General features: G+C 35.7%; 3 protein-coding genes across 14 annotated transcripts; 1 reads left to right on the top strand and 2 right to left on the bottom strand.

The window, feature by feature from the left end:
* Window positions 1–3,897, bottom strand: LOC18610377 (RING/U-box superfamily protein). Of its 4 annotated transcripts, none has more exons than XM_018115362.2 (5): window positions 3,743–3,897; window positions 2,461–3,120; window positions 1,242–1,282; window positions 1,102–1,156; window positions 1–948 (listed from the first exon to the last, which is right to left on the bottom strand). In XM_018115362.2, exons 2-5 carry the CDS (start codon window positions 2,780–2,782, stop codon window positions 284–286), a joined length of 1,083 nt encoding a protein of 360 aa, XP_017970851.2. In that variant the 5' UTR covers window positions 2,783–3,120; window positions 3,743–3,897; the 3' UTR covers window positions 1–283. The 4 variants fall into 4 exon arrangements, with proteins under 4 accessions (XP_017970851.2, XP_007046059.3, XP_017970850.2 ...); XM_007045997.3 differs by having other exon boundaries at window positions 1–1,156; window positions 2,461–2,530; window positions 2,618–3,120; window positions 3,743–3,896; XM_018115361.2 differs by having other exon boundaries at window positions 1–1,156; window positions 3,743–3,896.
* Window positions 3,898–4,702: 805 nt separating this feature from the next.
* On the bottom strand, window positions 4,703–7,465 carry LOC18610376 (uncharacterized). 2 transcript variants are annotated; one of them, XM_007045994.3, is made up of 7 exons: window positions 7,146–7,465; window positions 6,951–7,046; window positions 6,639–6,857; window positions 5,969–6,065; window positions 5,481–5,543; window positions 5,169–5,397; window positions 4,703–5,074 (listed from the first exon to the last, which is right to left on the bottom strand). In XM_007045994.3, exons 1-6 carry the CDS (start codon window positions 7,383–7,385, stop codon window positions 5,198–5,200), a joined length of 915 nt encoding a protein of 304 aa, XP_007046056.3. In that variant the 5' UTR covers window positions 7,386–7,465; the 3' UTR covers window positions 4,703–5,074; window positions 5,169–5,197. The 2 variants fall into 2 exon arrangements, with proteins under 2 accessions (XP_007046056.3, XP_017970852.2); XM_018115363.2 differs by having other exon boundaries at window positions 4,703–5,397.
* Window positions 7,466–8,288: 823 nt separating this feature from the next.
* Window positions 8,289–13,860, top strand: LOC18610374 (RNA-binding KH domain-containing protein RCF3-like). 8 transcript variants are annotated; one of them, XR_001926649.2, is made up of 10 exons: window positions 8,289–8,449; window positions 8,681–9,316; window positions 9,863–10,225; window positions 10,320–10,574; window positions 10,689–10,955; window positions 11,173–11,222; window positions 11,312–11,372; window positions 12,249–12,327; window positions 12,410–12,448; window positions 13,529–13,860. XR_001926649.2 is itself a non-coding variant. In XM_018115360.2 (8 exons), the coding sequence occupies exons 2-7, from the start codon at window positions 8,729–8,731 to the stop codon at window positions 11,355–11,357; spliced, it is 1,569 nt and encodes a 522-aa protein (XP_017970849.2). In that variant the 5' UTR covers window positions 8,289–8,449; window positions 8,681–8,728; the 3' UTR covers window positions 11,358–11,372; window positions 11,548–12,007. The 8 variants fall into 8 exon arrangements, 1 of the variants encoding a protein (XP_017970849.2); XR_001926647.2 differs by having other exon boundaries at window positions 13,510–13,860; XR_001926645.2 differs by having other exon boundaries at window positions 12,897–13,860.
* Window positions 13,861–13,885: the final 25 nt, after the last annotated feature.

Below are 13,885 nucleotides of genomic sequence, written 5' to 3'. Positions count from 1 at the left end.
TAAAGAAAAAATTATAAATAGATCCATCAAGGAAGCATAGACAGAAGGCATTTGGTTTCAACATTCAACACTTCCACCATCATAAACAAATAGTATAAACAGTTTACAGATCGAAATTGCCAAATTTCAAACTATGATTTCAACCGTAGTTCCCACAAAATCTTATCTATACAACATCTCCTACTTTCCAATCTCATTTACTGGAAATTTGCTTAGTCAATGGCATTCAGCAACTACCCAACCTTAATAGATTTGCACAGTTTCGACCAACACAAAACTAATCTTACCTCTTCACACTTGGGCCGGCAATTGTCTTTGAGCACCCAACCGCACCCTGATCAATTGACTTCCCACCAAAAAGTTGCAAAGAAGATGAACCACTTTTCCTTAGCTTACCTGGAAATTCTTTACTCGAATTACCCTTCACGAAGAGATTTTTCTTCATGCGACTCCGGTTAAGCAATAACATAGTACTACGTGGGGGTGCATGCAAAGCCCCTTCAACACAATCTCCCACCTGTGCACAGCCCCAAGTCCTTGATGGCCCATCCTCAGAAAATGGTCTAAGCCTTGGCAAACCATTCCTAAGCCTAGAGATAACTTGTTTCTCTGGGGAATTTTGCTCTTCCAGTCTGACACATATAGGACAAGGAGGGTCATTTTTACGAGTCTTTGGTGTTGTCTGCTCCAAACATTCTGCATGAAAAACATGTCGACATGAAAGAACCCCAGCAACAGGCATGTCACTACTTCTTACAATCCTACGAGAACTCCAAGGTGACCTCTGTGAGAGAAATCTCTCACACAACCCGCATTTGAAACCATCAGATGGTATAAATGACCGATTAAAAATCTCAGACTCAAATGGCTCAGAAACATCTGCAAAATCATTGCTGCTGCTAGCACTGCTCCAGCGATGGGCATCTCTTTGTGGTGTGGCAGCATCATCTGAAAACCCAGCAACTGCAGAGTCAGAGGCTTCTGTAGTAGGAGTCCCCTTGGGAAAGGACAAGGGGTGAATAGGTTTGGACATAAAGTAACGTCGATTTGAAAAGTTGCGATGAGATGACAAGCATGGCTTGACCATGGCCTCAGACTCACTACTGTCTGAATGGGATGAAGTGGAGACCCCACTATCCGCAGTTGATAAAATCCCCTGCAAATTCAATCAAAGTAAGGAACAGAAATTCAAGGGGAAAACTTCTCAACTTAACACCAATGTGAAGATGAAAATAAGGTACCTCAACAATAGAAGCAAAGGGTAATTGTCCAACAACTTGATCTAACAAGGAAAAGAAGGCAACAGTTGTTTCAGTCAAAGCAAAGAGAAATGACTCAATTTTTTATCAGAATAAGATATCTCCAAAATTCCATTTCTAAATTTCAAATGCATTAAGTATCAATAACATATTTGGTGATCATTGTGATAGAGTAGCCAACAGAAATTCCTTAAAGTGTTTATGCAAACAGCCTAAGATGTTATCATGAATCCAATTGTCCTATAGGTTCACTTTTGCCATTGAAATTGGCTTTAATTCTAACTGCAACACAGACAAAATATATCCGAATAGTATCATAGGATCCAAAATACAGACAGATAAACATACTAAAACTCCAGAACACTACAATTCTCTTTAATTAGAATTGTCAATGGACACCAACTGACTAGGATGTTGACACCAGGTATAGATAACTGAAAAGCAATATCAAGAAGGCAATGGATAAAGTGACAATTATCACAGAAGAAAAGCTTTTTTCTTTCGCATAATGATCTTTTAATGTGATGCATCCAAGGAAAAATGTCAACAATTACAAACTTATGTCTGCAAGGCTACAGATAAAAATCAATAAAGGAACAAAGAAATTATGTTACGGAAATTGAAGACAGTTGTGATGGCAATAGGTAGAAGAAAAACCAACCAAGATTGATGACACAAGCCTGTCTGAAAATGTAATCAATTAATCAACTGTAGGTTCAATAGCTTGCCATCTTACAAAGAACATACAGGAAGAGAGCTACGAGTTTCACCACTGGCAATTTTATTCATCTCTTCAACACTAAGGTCACAGCTCCTAATATTCATGGTTGGACAATTAAAGGTTATGCAAATAAAATAGATGAAAATCACATGCATAAGCAAATAGCAATTTGCAATTAGAATTGCAAGCGTACATCATAAGAAGACATTACAACATTTAAATGGCTGGACACACGCGTACATCCCTACATGCTTATTTATTTATAAGCCTCTGCTTCAATGTTTCACCTGAGAATTATAAATCACCATATACAAAACTACTTATGATAATTACCCAATTTCTAAGACATTATCAGACATAACATTTCCAGCAAGAGGAAAATGAAAATGAACACCATGACCAACCAAGTGGAACTAAGAATAAAGATTAGACAATGTCAATACAAATTAACAGTCAAAGCAACACTCTTAACTGTATTACCTCTTCTCGTTGTAGTTTCATAATCATCAGCAGTGATTTCTTGTATTGCTGGGGGTGTCCACTGTGGACCCTGTGAAAGGTCAGATGGACTACTTAAAAACAGCCCAGCACCATCAGATGTAGAATACTGATGATTATAAAGAAGATTTCCCCTCACCCAGCCCCTACTTTCTTTGCTGTTTGAAGATGTAGCAGACCCATACAATTGAATCCCATCATGTGAACCATATGACAGTCCTTCGGGTTGAAAATGGAAATCCCATCTCGAAGGGGGTGGCGAGAAGCTTGTATTAGTTCGCCAATAAGGCTCATGGGGACCCATGGACCAGTCTCTACTGGCTGTATTTGATCCATGTGGCCTTGCAGCCACACAACACAACGACCCCGTCTTAGCTATTTTTTGTAAACCTCACAAGCACTAACTCAACGAGCTTTTAACTATTATAATGCTTGCTTCTTAATAACTCAGAGAATTACAACATTTTGAACAAATTTTACACTCTCTACAACTATTTTGACATTAGAATCCAATCTTCGATAAATATAAACAGCATGGAACACACCATTTTTATTGGTGAATTATGTTAAAAAGGAATCTCCTTGCACAAGCATGACCCTTTACCATCTTCCTTTAGAAGTCACTGGCATCAAAACAGAAACCTGGCAAGAAAAAGTTAAAATAAATCAAATTTGATGTTAGAATCATGCATATACCTGACAAAAACAAACAAACCCTTTTTGAAAACTTCCCCAGAAAAAATAAAAAATAAAAAAAAATCCCGCCAAGTTCATAATCAAATACACTGTCATCATCTCATTTTCCAAACATATACTAGTCAACTTTCTCACAGTTACTCCTAAATGGAAAATGGCAACAAATAAAGTTCAATAATCTCAGAAAAACTAAGCAAAACTATCATACCCCATAACTAAAAATCAATCCTTTCTTTCCCAGATGTCAACTTGACATACAGTCACAGATTTAAAAACCAACCAGCCTTAAAAATGCAACATTTTTCACAATTTCCGACAAAAACAAAACCAAAAAATTATAAAAAATTTCCGGAAATTAAAAAAAAAAATAGTAACTAACAGGTACCAAACTGAACCAAAAGCAAAACTTAGAACAGATAATCCCAGAAAAATAACTGTAAAGAACAGTTTAGTGAGGCTTTAAAGTAGAGCTGTGATTATAGAAAAGTACTTAAACCCTAAACCCTAAATCCCAAATTAATTAATCAAAACACAGAGAAAGAGGAGAAAGACAGAGTGTCAGACTTACCAATTTCTTCAGGCGAAATGCAATCGAGAGGAAATGCGAGGGATTTTTAGGAACTGAAAAACAAACCCTAATTTATCGGGGAAAGGAAGATTAATTTATTAATGTTATATTATTTTTGGTTTTTTCAACTTAGGACCTTTGTTCTTTGTGTATTTCTAAAACTAACCAGCAGATTTTTCTTTTTCATTTTCATTTTTCCAAAAGGTCAATGATAATATTTTCGACAACTTTATGAAATGATATATGTATTCATGCACAAATAAGATAAGATAAGACTAAGATTAAATAGGATTATATAATTATAGTATTAATATATTTTTCTGAAATTATTTAATATGATATCATATTAATTATTCACATCAATCATTGAATTTAATATCATGACATTAATGATTGGTGAAATTATTTAAAATTTAAATAATAATATACTAATAATTTAAGGTATGGTATGAGTACAATAGTTTCATGCTGCCATGTAAGCATAAGTGTATAACGAATTGTATTTATAAAATTAATCATCATAGTATTATAAATAAATTAATTCATTGATTATTGAAAGAGGTATTTGTTTTGATTAATTGATTGCGTCTTATTTTAATGACGTCAATTTGTCATTGATTATGTTTTAGGCAGCAATAGCAAGTCAAGTCATGACCCAACTCCGATTTTGTACTCACATTTAATTATAATCATAGTTATTATTATACTTCGTCCGTTTTTTTTCGATGCCTATCATTTTATATTAAAAAACGTTGAACATCGATATTATAAAAAAATTTTAAATTTTAATATAAAATACATTAAAATCAAAATTTTTGTCTTGAATCTCAGTGAAAGTTAAATCGGGATTATCATTATTTTTTGCTTTAACTAAAGCTGTAGTTGAAGCAGACAGCATTATGAGAGAGTGATTATAAAAAGTGAATATATATAATTGAAACCTGCCTACTTTAAAGTATATTTCATCATAATATTCCTTTGCATTGGCTGGTTAGCATTATTTAATGTCAATAATAACAAGACTCTTTTGGCAAAGCCACAAAATGTTCCCACAAGTTTTATCTAATTATATATTTGCCCCCAAAAGGTTTCACTGCCTGCATCTGCCTACTGCAGGACATGTTTTGGCATATGGGGATAGGATTGGGAACGGACAAAAAGAGGAATGAAGACTATGTAAGATCACATCCCTGACAACCCAATCCTTTGGAATTAAGCTCAGCTTAATCTTTATGAATCCTCAGATTCATATGCAGAAGAGGTACAAGAGTTACAAACTTGGTGTAATGGGAGGGAATGCCTTCAAGCCAGATGTGCAATCCAATTTGGGCACTTGAAAAGGAGGATCATCATGAGTTAAAACCAATCAAAAGCTGCAATTTTTGTTGTTGAAGTTGCTGATAAGCAAGCATAACCTGATTGATACCTGATGAGTTTGATCAAGTTCTGGATTTTTTAGTTGCAAGCTACTCCATAAACATGTGGACTTATTAGTGAGCAGGGAGCATTGGACAAGGAGGTCATGCTTAGTTCCAAACTCGAAAACCCTGCCGCCGATATGTACTTCCCCGTTTCTCTGGTAAGGTGACATCCATCAGCAACTATCTGTTGCAAAGGGTCGAGAGCACTCTGCAAGAGCTTTAGAATTGTTCCATCTGCAAATACCATCAATACAGCGTGAATGACTAGAGCTGAAACCGTTAGCTGTATTTGTATGTCAGGAAATTCAGCTTAGTACCTTTGGCAGCCACGTGTTCGACAAACAGGAAAAGGCCTCCTGGTTTCAGCACCCTCTTCACCTCTGAACAAAGAGATAAGAAGTTAGAAATTCATTGGAGCTTTCTCATTGCTGTAGATCAAATAAAAGTTGATGTTGAAATAGTTCAGGCTGTGGAATAACGTAGTTCATGAATGAGCTAAAAACTAGCTCTGAAATGAACAAAGCAATACTGGAGGACTTGAATGCTGAACTAGGAAATACATGGAGCAGAAAGCATATATAATCATTTGCATATAGCTTGAATATTATTCATCATGAGACAGGAGTTCCATTGTTTTTTCCATGTACAAATCCTTGAAGAGTCTCCCAAAGCAATAAAGCTCCTAATGAAAAGGATATGATTCCTGACATAAATGAACTAAAGGAAATATTTTTCATTGAATAGCTGCTGCAAAAATTATACTGGCAAAACATAGAAGAAGAAAAAGCCTAGAGTGCTGAAGTACCTTTTAGTGCCATATTTACATCTTTAACAGAGCATAGTACAAGTGTCCCAACAACTGCATCAACAGAAGCATCATCTAGAGGAACAGCCTCTGCAACCTGCATAAAGTCAACATCTTCAAATTCAGAAAATGAAAAGAAAAACGACTTGAAATTCGATCTCTCTAGAATAATGATCCAAAATCTGGTATTCTCAATAGCCAGTGAAGGACTAATATTACAATTTACACATGAATAGCAACTTAACAACACAGTTGATGAAGCATGCTATCAGTGTCAATGCTGCAACATAAACCTGGGGATGTCATCTCCCCTGCCTTTCCTTCAGAAGGTTAAAAGAAGTTAAAGCCCGGATATTTGTTTTCTCAATTTTAAACATTGCATAGAAACATTAGCATGGCATTGGAGGTGTGAAGGACGGAGGGGGTGGTCTTGATAAACTCAGGAGCTACCTAACAAAATGTGCTTGTTATGGATAAGAATGCTATCAATTTTCAATTCCTAAACATTTCCTGCAATAAACCCTCCAAAGCATCAATTTCTCATTACTGCTGCCTTTGATTACAGCTGCTTCAGAAATTGGATTTGTTTTCCAAATATCCTAGGCAGCAGATATAGCAATATGGTAAACACAAATTTCAGGAACAAGTCACACGGGGAACATATACATACAGCTTCTACGAAATGAAAATTCTTCGGTGGTAAGCCAACGGCTGCTGCTGCTGCCCGAGCATACTTCTCCATCTTCCTGTTAGGATCCACACCAAACACTTGGACCTCACTATTATCAGCATAGTACTCAAGATTAGGGCCTGTGCCAACGCCAATTTCCAGTACCGTTTTGGCCTTTCCCCTTAGTTCCCCAAAGAGCTGTGACTTGTAACCTGCAACCTTTGACACATAACAAAAGAGGTGTCACTGTCATGACCCATCACCATCAAAATTCTAAAGATGAAGACTTGCTTCTTCAACTAATTAACAAACCTCTGCCTCATAAGATTTCATGTACGAGTCCATGACCGAGGCATAGAACTCCTCGTACCAATCCGGCCTTGGAGGGTGAATCCTGTTCAGCAAACCCTGCATTTTGAAATTTTCTCTACAGTAATCTACACTTACATATGTAAAGAGAAATAAAGAATTGACCAGTTTGTGTTCTTAGAGACGAAGAAGGGGTACCAAGTAATCATCAGAGTGTAAACTAGAGGCATTGGAGAAGCAAACCGGAAGAAAAGCTGCGGTGGCAGCTTCAACGAAATGCCTTCTTCCACAGGAACAGAATCTGGGTGCAGGTAACACCTGTTTGTGGGGAAGAGGAGCTGCAGCAACCGAGCTGCTCTTCTGGGTAGTTTTTAAGGAGGAGGCAAGAGGCTGAAGGTGGGAACCAGGAGATTGATGGAGGAGAACCATTTGTAGCATCTTTGCTTTGGAAATAGTGGCAGTGTTCTCAGTTGGGGGAGTTAGTTAAAGAGCTGACTTGCTAAAAGTGGTAATATTTTCTTTTCTCCCCATGATTCCTGAAGATATTTTTAGTAATTGGTGGTTCTTGTTTTCATTCATTACATGCCATAATTGTAAATGCAAAATGAAAAGAAGAATATTTATTAATTTCATTCAAATTGTTATTGATTTAAAATTTTAAATTAAATGTTTTTATTTGAAAAAATTATTAGCATAATACTTAAAACAATTTATAAACTATTCAAAAAAATTTAAATCTACACTTATTTTTTTATTATATTTAATCAAATTATTATAACTAATAATTTATAAATTATTATGAATTAAATATTATTTATTATTATATATCATGCAATATTGACATATTACAATGAATGATAATGTATCATTATAATATACTCACATTATATTTTTCATCTCCACGTTAACATAACGTGAACGTCACATGAATATAAAATAATAAGTGATATTTTAATTAATTATAATTAATCAATTGATAATAGTAATAAAAATTTATTTGATTTAAAATAAAATATAAAATTTAATTAAACATAATAAAAAAATTTAAATTTTTATAAATAATTTATAAATATTTTCAAATATTATGTCAAAAATTATCTAACGCTTTAACGATAAGTTCTTTAAATTTCGCTATATTAAAAAATCAACAAATATTTTAAATATATTTATAAAAATTAATAAATAAACACATGTTTAATTCTTTCATTCCACCGACAAAACTCCTCAAATATTCTATGGTTACTCTTCCAATAAAAAGTCAACACACACAAAATGCAAAACGACATCGTTTAAGACGGTACATCGCTCAAATGGGTAGAAAAGAAAGGTATATTCTCTTCAGCCTTGCACGTGAGCGTGCTGTCACGCTTCGAACCCTAAAAACAAGGGAAAAGATCCGTCACCGAAGATATTTTTCCCTCAAAGAACCATCGCCCAGTCCGTTATTATAATAAATCCCCGTCCTTTACTCCGTTTCTGTTCTCCCGTTCCTTTCTTTCTCGGTAATTTTCCCTCCATGATTCAATTTATATCTCGTTTTCTTTCAATTATTGTTATTATTATTGTTATTATTCGATCTATGGTTATAAATTGTTACTTGTTTGTTCAATTTTTGTACGTCTGATTATTATTTTGCATTCAGTTTAGGAAATTGGTCAAATTTGTTCCTTTTTTCTGAATTTTGATGATTTTTTTTTTTGGTTTTGGTTTGGGATTGTTGCACTTAATTGAAGTTGTTGTAAGATCCGGAAATTCGAAACTAAAGGCGGCTTATTTCTGTTATGGCTGGTCAAAGAAACGATTACGGTAAAAGATCCCATTTTCAATCTGATTACGTTGGGAATGGAGGAGGAGGGGGTAAAAGAAGGAATGCCGGGGAGGAAAGTGAACAGCGTGGGATTGGCTCCGAAGACACGGTTTACCGATATCTGTGTCATGTGAAGAGGATTGGGAGTATTATAGGGAGAGGTGGTGAGATTGTGAAGCAGTTGAGGTCAGATAGTAAGTCGAACATTAGGATTACTGAGGCGATGCCGGGTTGCGAGGAGAGGATTGTTATGATTTACAGTTCGAGTGAGGAAACGAATCCGTTTGGTGACGGGGATGAGCTTGTTTCGCCTGCTCAGGATGCTTTGTTTAGGGTACACGATAGGGTTGTTGCAGATGAGTTGCCTGGTGATGAGGATTTGGAAGAGCAGACTCAAGTGGTTACTGTGAGGATGCTTGTGGCGTCTGATCAGATTGGTTGTGTAATTGGGAAAGGTGGTCAAGTGATTCAGAATATAAGGAGCGAAACACATGCTCAGATTCGGGTTTTAAGTAATGAGCATTTACCTGCATGTGCTTTGAGCTCTGATGAGCTTCTTCAGGTAGAATGTTTTGTTTGGTATGTATTTTGAACTTGTTTAGTAATAAATAAGAGATACAAATGTTGGTTTAAAATTTAATATGTAGATTTAATCTCTTAGTATACTTCAAAACTTAAAATGATAGTGATATATTTGAATATGAGAAGCGTTTGAGTGGAAACTCCTTTATTCATGTAAATTTAACATCTGAAATTTGGTTTTTGTGAACTACTTTTTTGCCTTAGACTGTTGCAAAGTTGAGAGGAAACAGTATGAAGTGTATCTTGGTGACACTTCGCACCCACAATTTTAACTTTTCTTCATAGAAATTGGAAGAATTTTTTATTGCGAAATTTAGGGTCTTCTGTTGTAAATGGTGGGATTTGGAAGATCTGCAGTTTGATCTCCTTGAGGCTTCTGACCAAGCAGATCTTACCTAAAAATGTGTTCTCCAGGTGTATTTTGATGTCCTTAAACGTTCTTGTATGAGTTGCCTTCATAGGGGATTTTGATTTATCTCATGGTTCCTTCTTATTTATTCATTCAGTTTCTCTGTCGGGATTTCAGATTATTGGAGAGCCCTCAGTTGTGAGGAGGGCTCTTTATCATGTGGCATCTCGTCTTCATGACAATCCTTCAAGATCCCAGCATCTGCTTCTCTCCTCTCTATCTAACGTGAATCAACCTGGTGGGATGTACATGAATGCCCCCCTTATTGGTTCTTACGGCAACTACTCTTCTAGAAGAGATGATGCTTCTGCAAGGGAATTTTCTCTTCGTTTGGTATGCCCGGTCGGAAATATTGGAGGTGTGATTGGAAAAGGTGGTGGTATTATCAAACAGATTAGGCAGGAGTCTGGGGCATCCATTAAAGTTGATAGCTCTGCAGCTGAAGGAGATGATTGCATTATATTCATATCTACAAAAGAGGTAAGAATACATTCATTTTTAGAATTATCTACAGTTTTATTGTGGAATTTATGATAAATTTAGATGTCATGCTGAATTATTTATATCGCTGCAGTTTTTTGAAGACCCATCTCCTACCATCAATGCTGCTTTGCGCTTGCAATCACGATGCAGTGAAAAAACCGAAAGAGAATCAGGTGATTCTGTAATAACCACCCGTCTACTTGTGCCGAGCTCACAGGTTGGGTGCCTTATTGGTAAAGGTGGGGCAATAATATCTGAGATGAGGAGTGCTACTAGGGCAAGTATTCGCATACTTTCAAAGGAAAACCTTCCCAAAGTTGCATTTGAAGATGAAGAGATGGTGCAGGTGAAAAAAACATATTCTTTGGTGTGCACATGCACACTTGCTTTTATTGTTCACTGATTCTCTTGATCAGACTTTTCTGGCGTGATGGAAATTTTATGTTTTAATGCTGTACAGATAACTGGAGGTCTTGATGTCGCTAGCAATGCCCTTTCGCAAATAATATCGCGGTTGAGAGCTAATATATTTGAAAGAGAGGGAGCACAAGCCACATTTTTGCCTGTTCTTCCCTACATTCCCGTGTCATTAGATATGTCAGATGGTTCAAAATACGGGAACAAAGATGGTCAACCACGTAATCGTGGATACTCTTCTTACTCAGGGGGATACAGCTCTGGTGATTTGTCTGCAAGCGACAGTTATGGAATATATAGCGGTTCACTTGTAAGCTTATCTTGGGATCCATTTACTAACATTTCTTTGCAAAGATGTGTAAGCATACTATTATTGGGATTCATCTGGTTATTCTGGGTGCTTTCTAAGGTGCAGTATCTGCATGTTAGAATGATCCATCAATTGCATATTTCTGATGGGCTGCATGCATAATTTTTCTCACTTGTTATTGTACTTCCTCTGAATGTTTAATGTTGTCATTTTTCAGAGTGGAGGTGACATCTATGGATCTCATGGTGGTCGTAACTCTGGCCGGGGGTAATGTTTGACTATCAAGTTGGACACTTTTTTTTGTTTTTTAATATAAATTCTAACTGTTTGGCCTGATTTTTGGTTTTTATGACCAGGTTGTCCAATCAAAACCCAGTTTCACATAGGAAGCATGGGTATTAGTCCCAGACTCTGCAGGTAAATATGTTTTTTATTTCATTTACATACTTTGGGTATTGATAAGCAAGTTCTTTTGATACTTTTGAGTGAAGAAGATACTGCAGAATGATTTATTGAACCCTGCCAGCCATCCTCTGCCAAGGATTCTAATGCACCTTCCCCACTTGTTGCCTTTTCTCCCCTATCTAAACAGTTGTCGTCAACAAACATAGAAGCCAGACCTTTGTCCCTTTCGATGAAGCCAGCCTAGATCAGAAGACCAGACAAATTGGATTTGAGAAACTTATGTTCCACTTTGGCCCACCCTTGCGCTTGTCTTGTGTGACCAAGATCATTTGATGATGCAAATCACCACTCAAATCACTTTTGGCCTGGACTTCATGATTTTCAGGCTCTGTAATGTGTTTCAAATAATTTGCTTTTCATGTAAAAACCTTACATTTGTAGCCTTGACTTTTGGCACTTTGGCTCATGAAATGTTTTTAATGTTTAATAATGGAATTCAGGTAGCATCTGTTTGTTTAGGTTTTTTCTTGTATCCATGTGGTTTGAGAGCAGTGTCATAGGAAAGTGTAGGTTTCTGTAATCCTAAGTGTAAATGTAGCAGTATCTTTTATTGGGTTTAAATGCCATGTATTCTGGTTTCTTGATAATGTTTTACATGTAGCTCAAATGGCTGGTGTATTTTTGGAGTTTGCAGGGGTATAACGGTTCTTTTTCTCTTGAAGAAGAGAGGTTATATGTCCTTCTAAATGAATTGCATTAAAAAATTATTCCTTTGTTGCATGATCTGAGATTTGAGCTTTGCATAAAATGAGTTGGAAGTGATATAAGAGTGTTATGAAATTGTAAATCACTTAAAGTCAGAAATATTTGGTTATGGTATGTGTTCAGGTAAGTTTTGGAGGCTGTGTTGTGAAGAGAAAGCTAGAGAGGGAGATAAGGTTAACCTGAAATGGAATCAATTGAAGGGGTAGGTTTATTCTTGGTATTGCTTCCTCATGCTCTTATTTCATCTTGCCGTAAGCAACTTTAGTTATTTGTGCACTTGGCAGGTGGTTTTTATCGTTGAGTTCCTCTGGCATTGGTAGCAGGTAAGCTATATGTAGTAACTGGTAAGTGACTTTTGTAGTCAATTGGAATCTGGTTGTATTTGTGGTATACACTGAACAGAATTGGAGCAATATAACAGAAATAGAAAGATGAAATGTGAAATCATTTTTTTAATTTGAAGTGAAAAAAATGATGGTCATTTTTAACCTAAAAAAGTAAAAACAAATGATTGAAAAGGTAATTCAGTAATATTTTTCTAATTTTCTTTTAAAACTGATGAGAAATAGGTTGATATGTCCCATAATTGTAGCATAAACAGCTTTAGTTTCTAAGACAACAGTCAGGTAGTGATTTAGGGAAATGGTTGCCACAACTAGGGAGTTTCCAATGATCCTTGGCAGTGAGAAAATTCTAAAAGAAAATAATGATAACAATACTTTCAGACCTGATGATTTGTCTGGTTGTTGAATATTACAATTACTGTTCCAGGGCTATATGTTTGCTTAATATTCCCATACAAGTCTCCTTCTAGCCTTGCCTTTCTTCATCACAACAAACACATGCTGAGGAGATTGCTCTTTACTTAATCGTCAGAATAATAGAGAAAGTGGAGATACGTATATATATGCAAAAGAATGCTTGAATCGTACAATTTGAATATATTTCTTATTATTGTTAATGCTTTGTTGCTGATTTTCTCTGTATCTATTTATCTTTTTTACTGCTATCTTTCAATTACTAATACTCGTGTGTGGTGTCTCCCATGCACAAACCGGTTTGTGGCTGTTAAAAATTCACCTAGACATTTACTCATATGGATGTATATGCATGGATATTTGATTTACATGGGAGTTTTGTTAACAACCATCAGAACACTTTCTACTGTACTGAGAAATAGAATAATCTTAGAACCTTCTAAATATTGGAGAGTCGTTATGTCTAGCTTCCATGTGTGGCTAGTTTTATACACTGAACTGTTGTTTTTATTACACTAGCAAGTAGCAAGCTTTCCTTTTATAGTTATTCTGAAGATGATACTCGATAGAAATCACTTGTTTATTTTTTTGACCTTATGTATATACATAATACATTACTCTCTTAGGGATAATGCTTGCTGACAGGGTTTTCTATCCGAGTTGAAATATTGTTGGCACTAGTGCAAAATGTCTTCCTGCATTCTCAGCTTTGGTCACAATGTTTGACATGTACATCATGGTTTGTCAAGCTGTTAATCAATGCAGTCAAGCAGTTCATTTGTCTCATTGATCTCATCAGTCATCGTTCAAAGCCCTCGAACCCTTGTTATCAGACAATTATATATATGTCGTGAGCTGTTTGTGTACTGAGTTTCTGACATTTAAATGCAGTTGATGTACCATAGATTGAATCTGATGATCGTTAATTTACAGTGTATTATATATTGAATCCGATGATTGTTAAATTGTTGTAAAGATGAAGAGTTTGTGTTAATACAAATT

This window comes from Theobroma cacao, chromosome 2 (assembly GCF_053813885.1).
Source record: "Theobroma cacao isolate CCN51 chromosome 2, ASM5381388v1, whole genome shotgun sequence".
In the NCBI taxonomy this organism is placed as follows: Eukaryota; Viridiplantae; Streptophyta; class Magnoliopsida; order Malvales; family Malvaceae; genus Theobroma; species Theobroma cacao.
The sequence above is the reverse complement of the archived record's forward strand: the minus strand, read 5'-3'. Positions and strand labels throughout refer to the sequence as shown.

What these genes read in the sequence shown, in the direction of transcription:
- LOC18610376 (XM_018115363.2), bottom strand. Translation starts at nt 7,385, where the DNA reads ATGCTACAAATGGTTCTCCTCCATCAATCTCCTGGTTCCCACCTTCAG. An exon ending in TGAAATCTTATGAGGCAGAG is followed by an intron (nt 6,858 to 6,950) that starts GTTTGTTAATTA and finishes TATGTGTCAAAG; the next exon opens with GTTGCAGGTTACAAGTCACA. An exon ending in ATTTTCATTTCGTAGAAGCT is followed by an intron (nt 6,066 to 6,638) that starts GTATGTATATGT and finishes GACTTTATGCAG; the next exon opens with GTTGCAGAGGCTGTTCCTCT.
- LOC18610377 (XM_018115361.2), bottom strand. Translation starts at nt 2,782, where the DNA reads ATGGGTCCCCATGAGCCTTATTGGCGAACTAATACAAGCTTCTCGCCA. An exon ending in TGAAACTACAACGAGAAGAG is followed by an intron (nt 1,283 to 2,460) that starts GTAATACAGTTA and finishes TTTCCTTGTTAG; the next exon opens with ATCAAGTTGTTGGACAATTA. An exon ending in CCTTTGCTTCTATTGTTGAG is followed by an intron (nt 1,157 to 1,241) that starts GTACCTTATTTT and finishes TTGAATTTGCAG; the next exon opens with GGGATTTTATCAACTGCGGA.
- LOC18610374 (XM_018115360.2), top strand. Translation starts at nt 8,729, where the DNA reads ATGGCTGGTCAAAGAAACGATTACGGTAAAAGATCCCATTTTCAATCT. An exon ending in GAATATATAGCGGTTCACTT is followed by an intron (nt 10,956 to 11,172) that starts GTAAGCTTATCT and finishes GTCATTTTTCAG; the next exon opens with AGTGGAGGTGACATCTATGG. An exon ending in GGTCGTAACTCTGGCCGGGG is followed by an intron (nt 11,223 to 11,311) that starts GTAATGTTTGAC and finishes TTTTATGACCAG; the next exon opens with GTTGTCCAATCAAAACCCAG.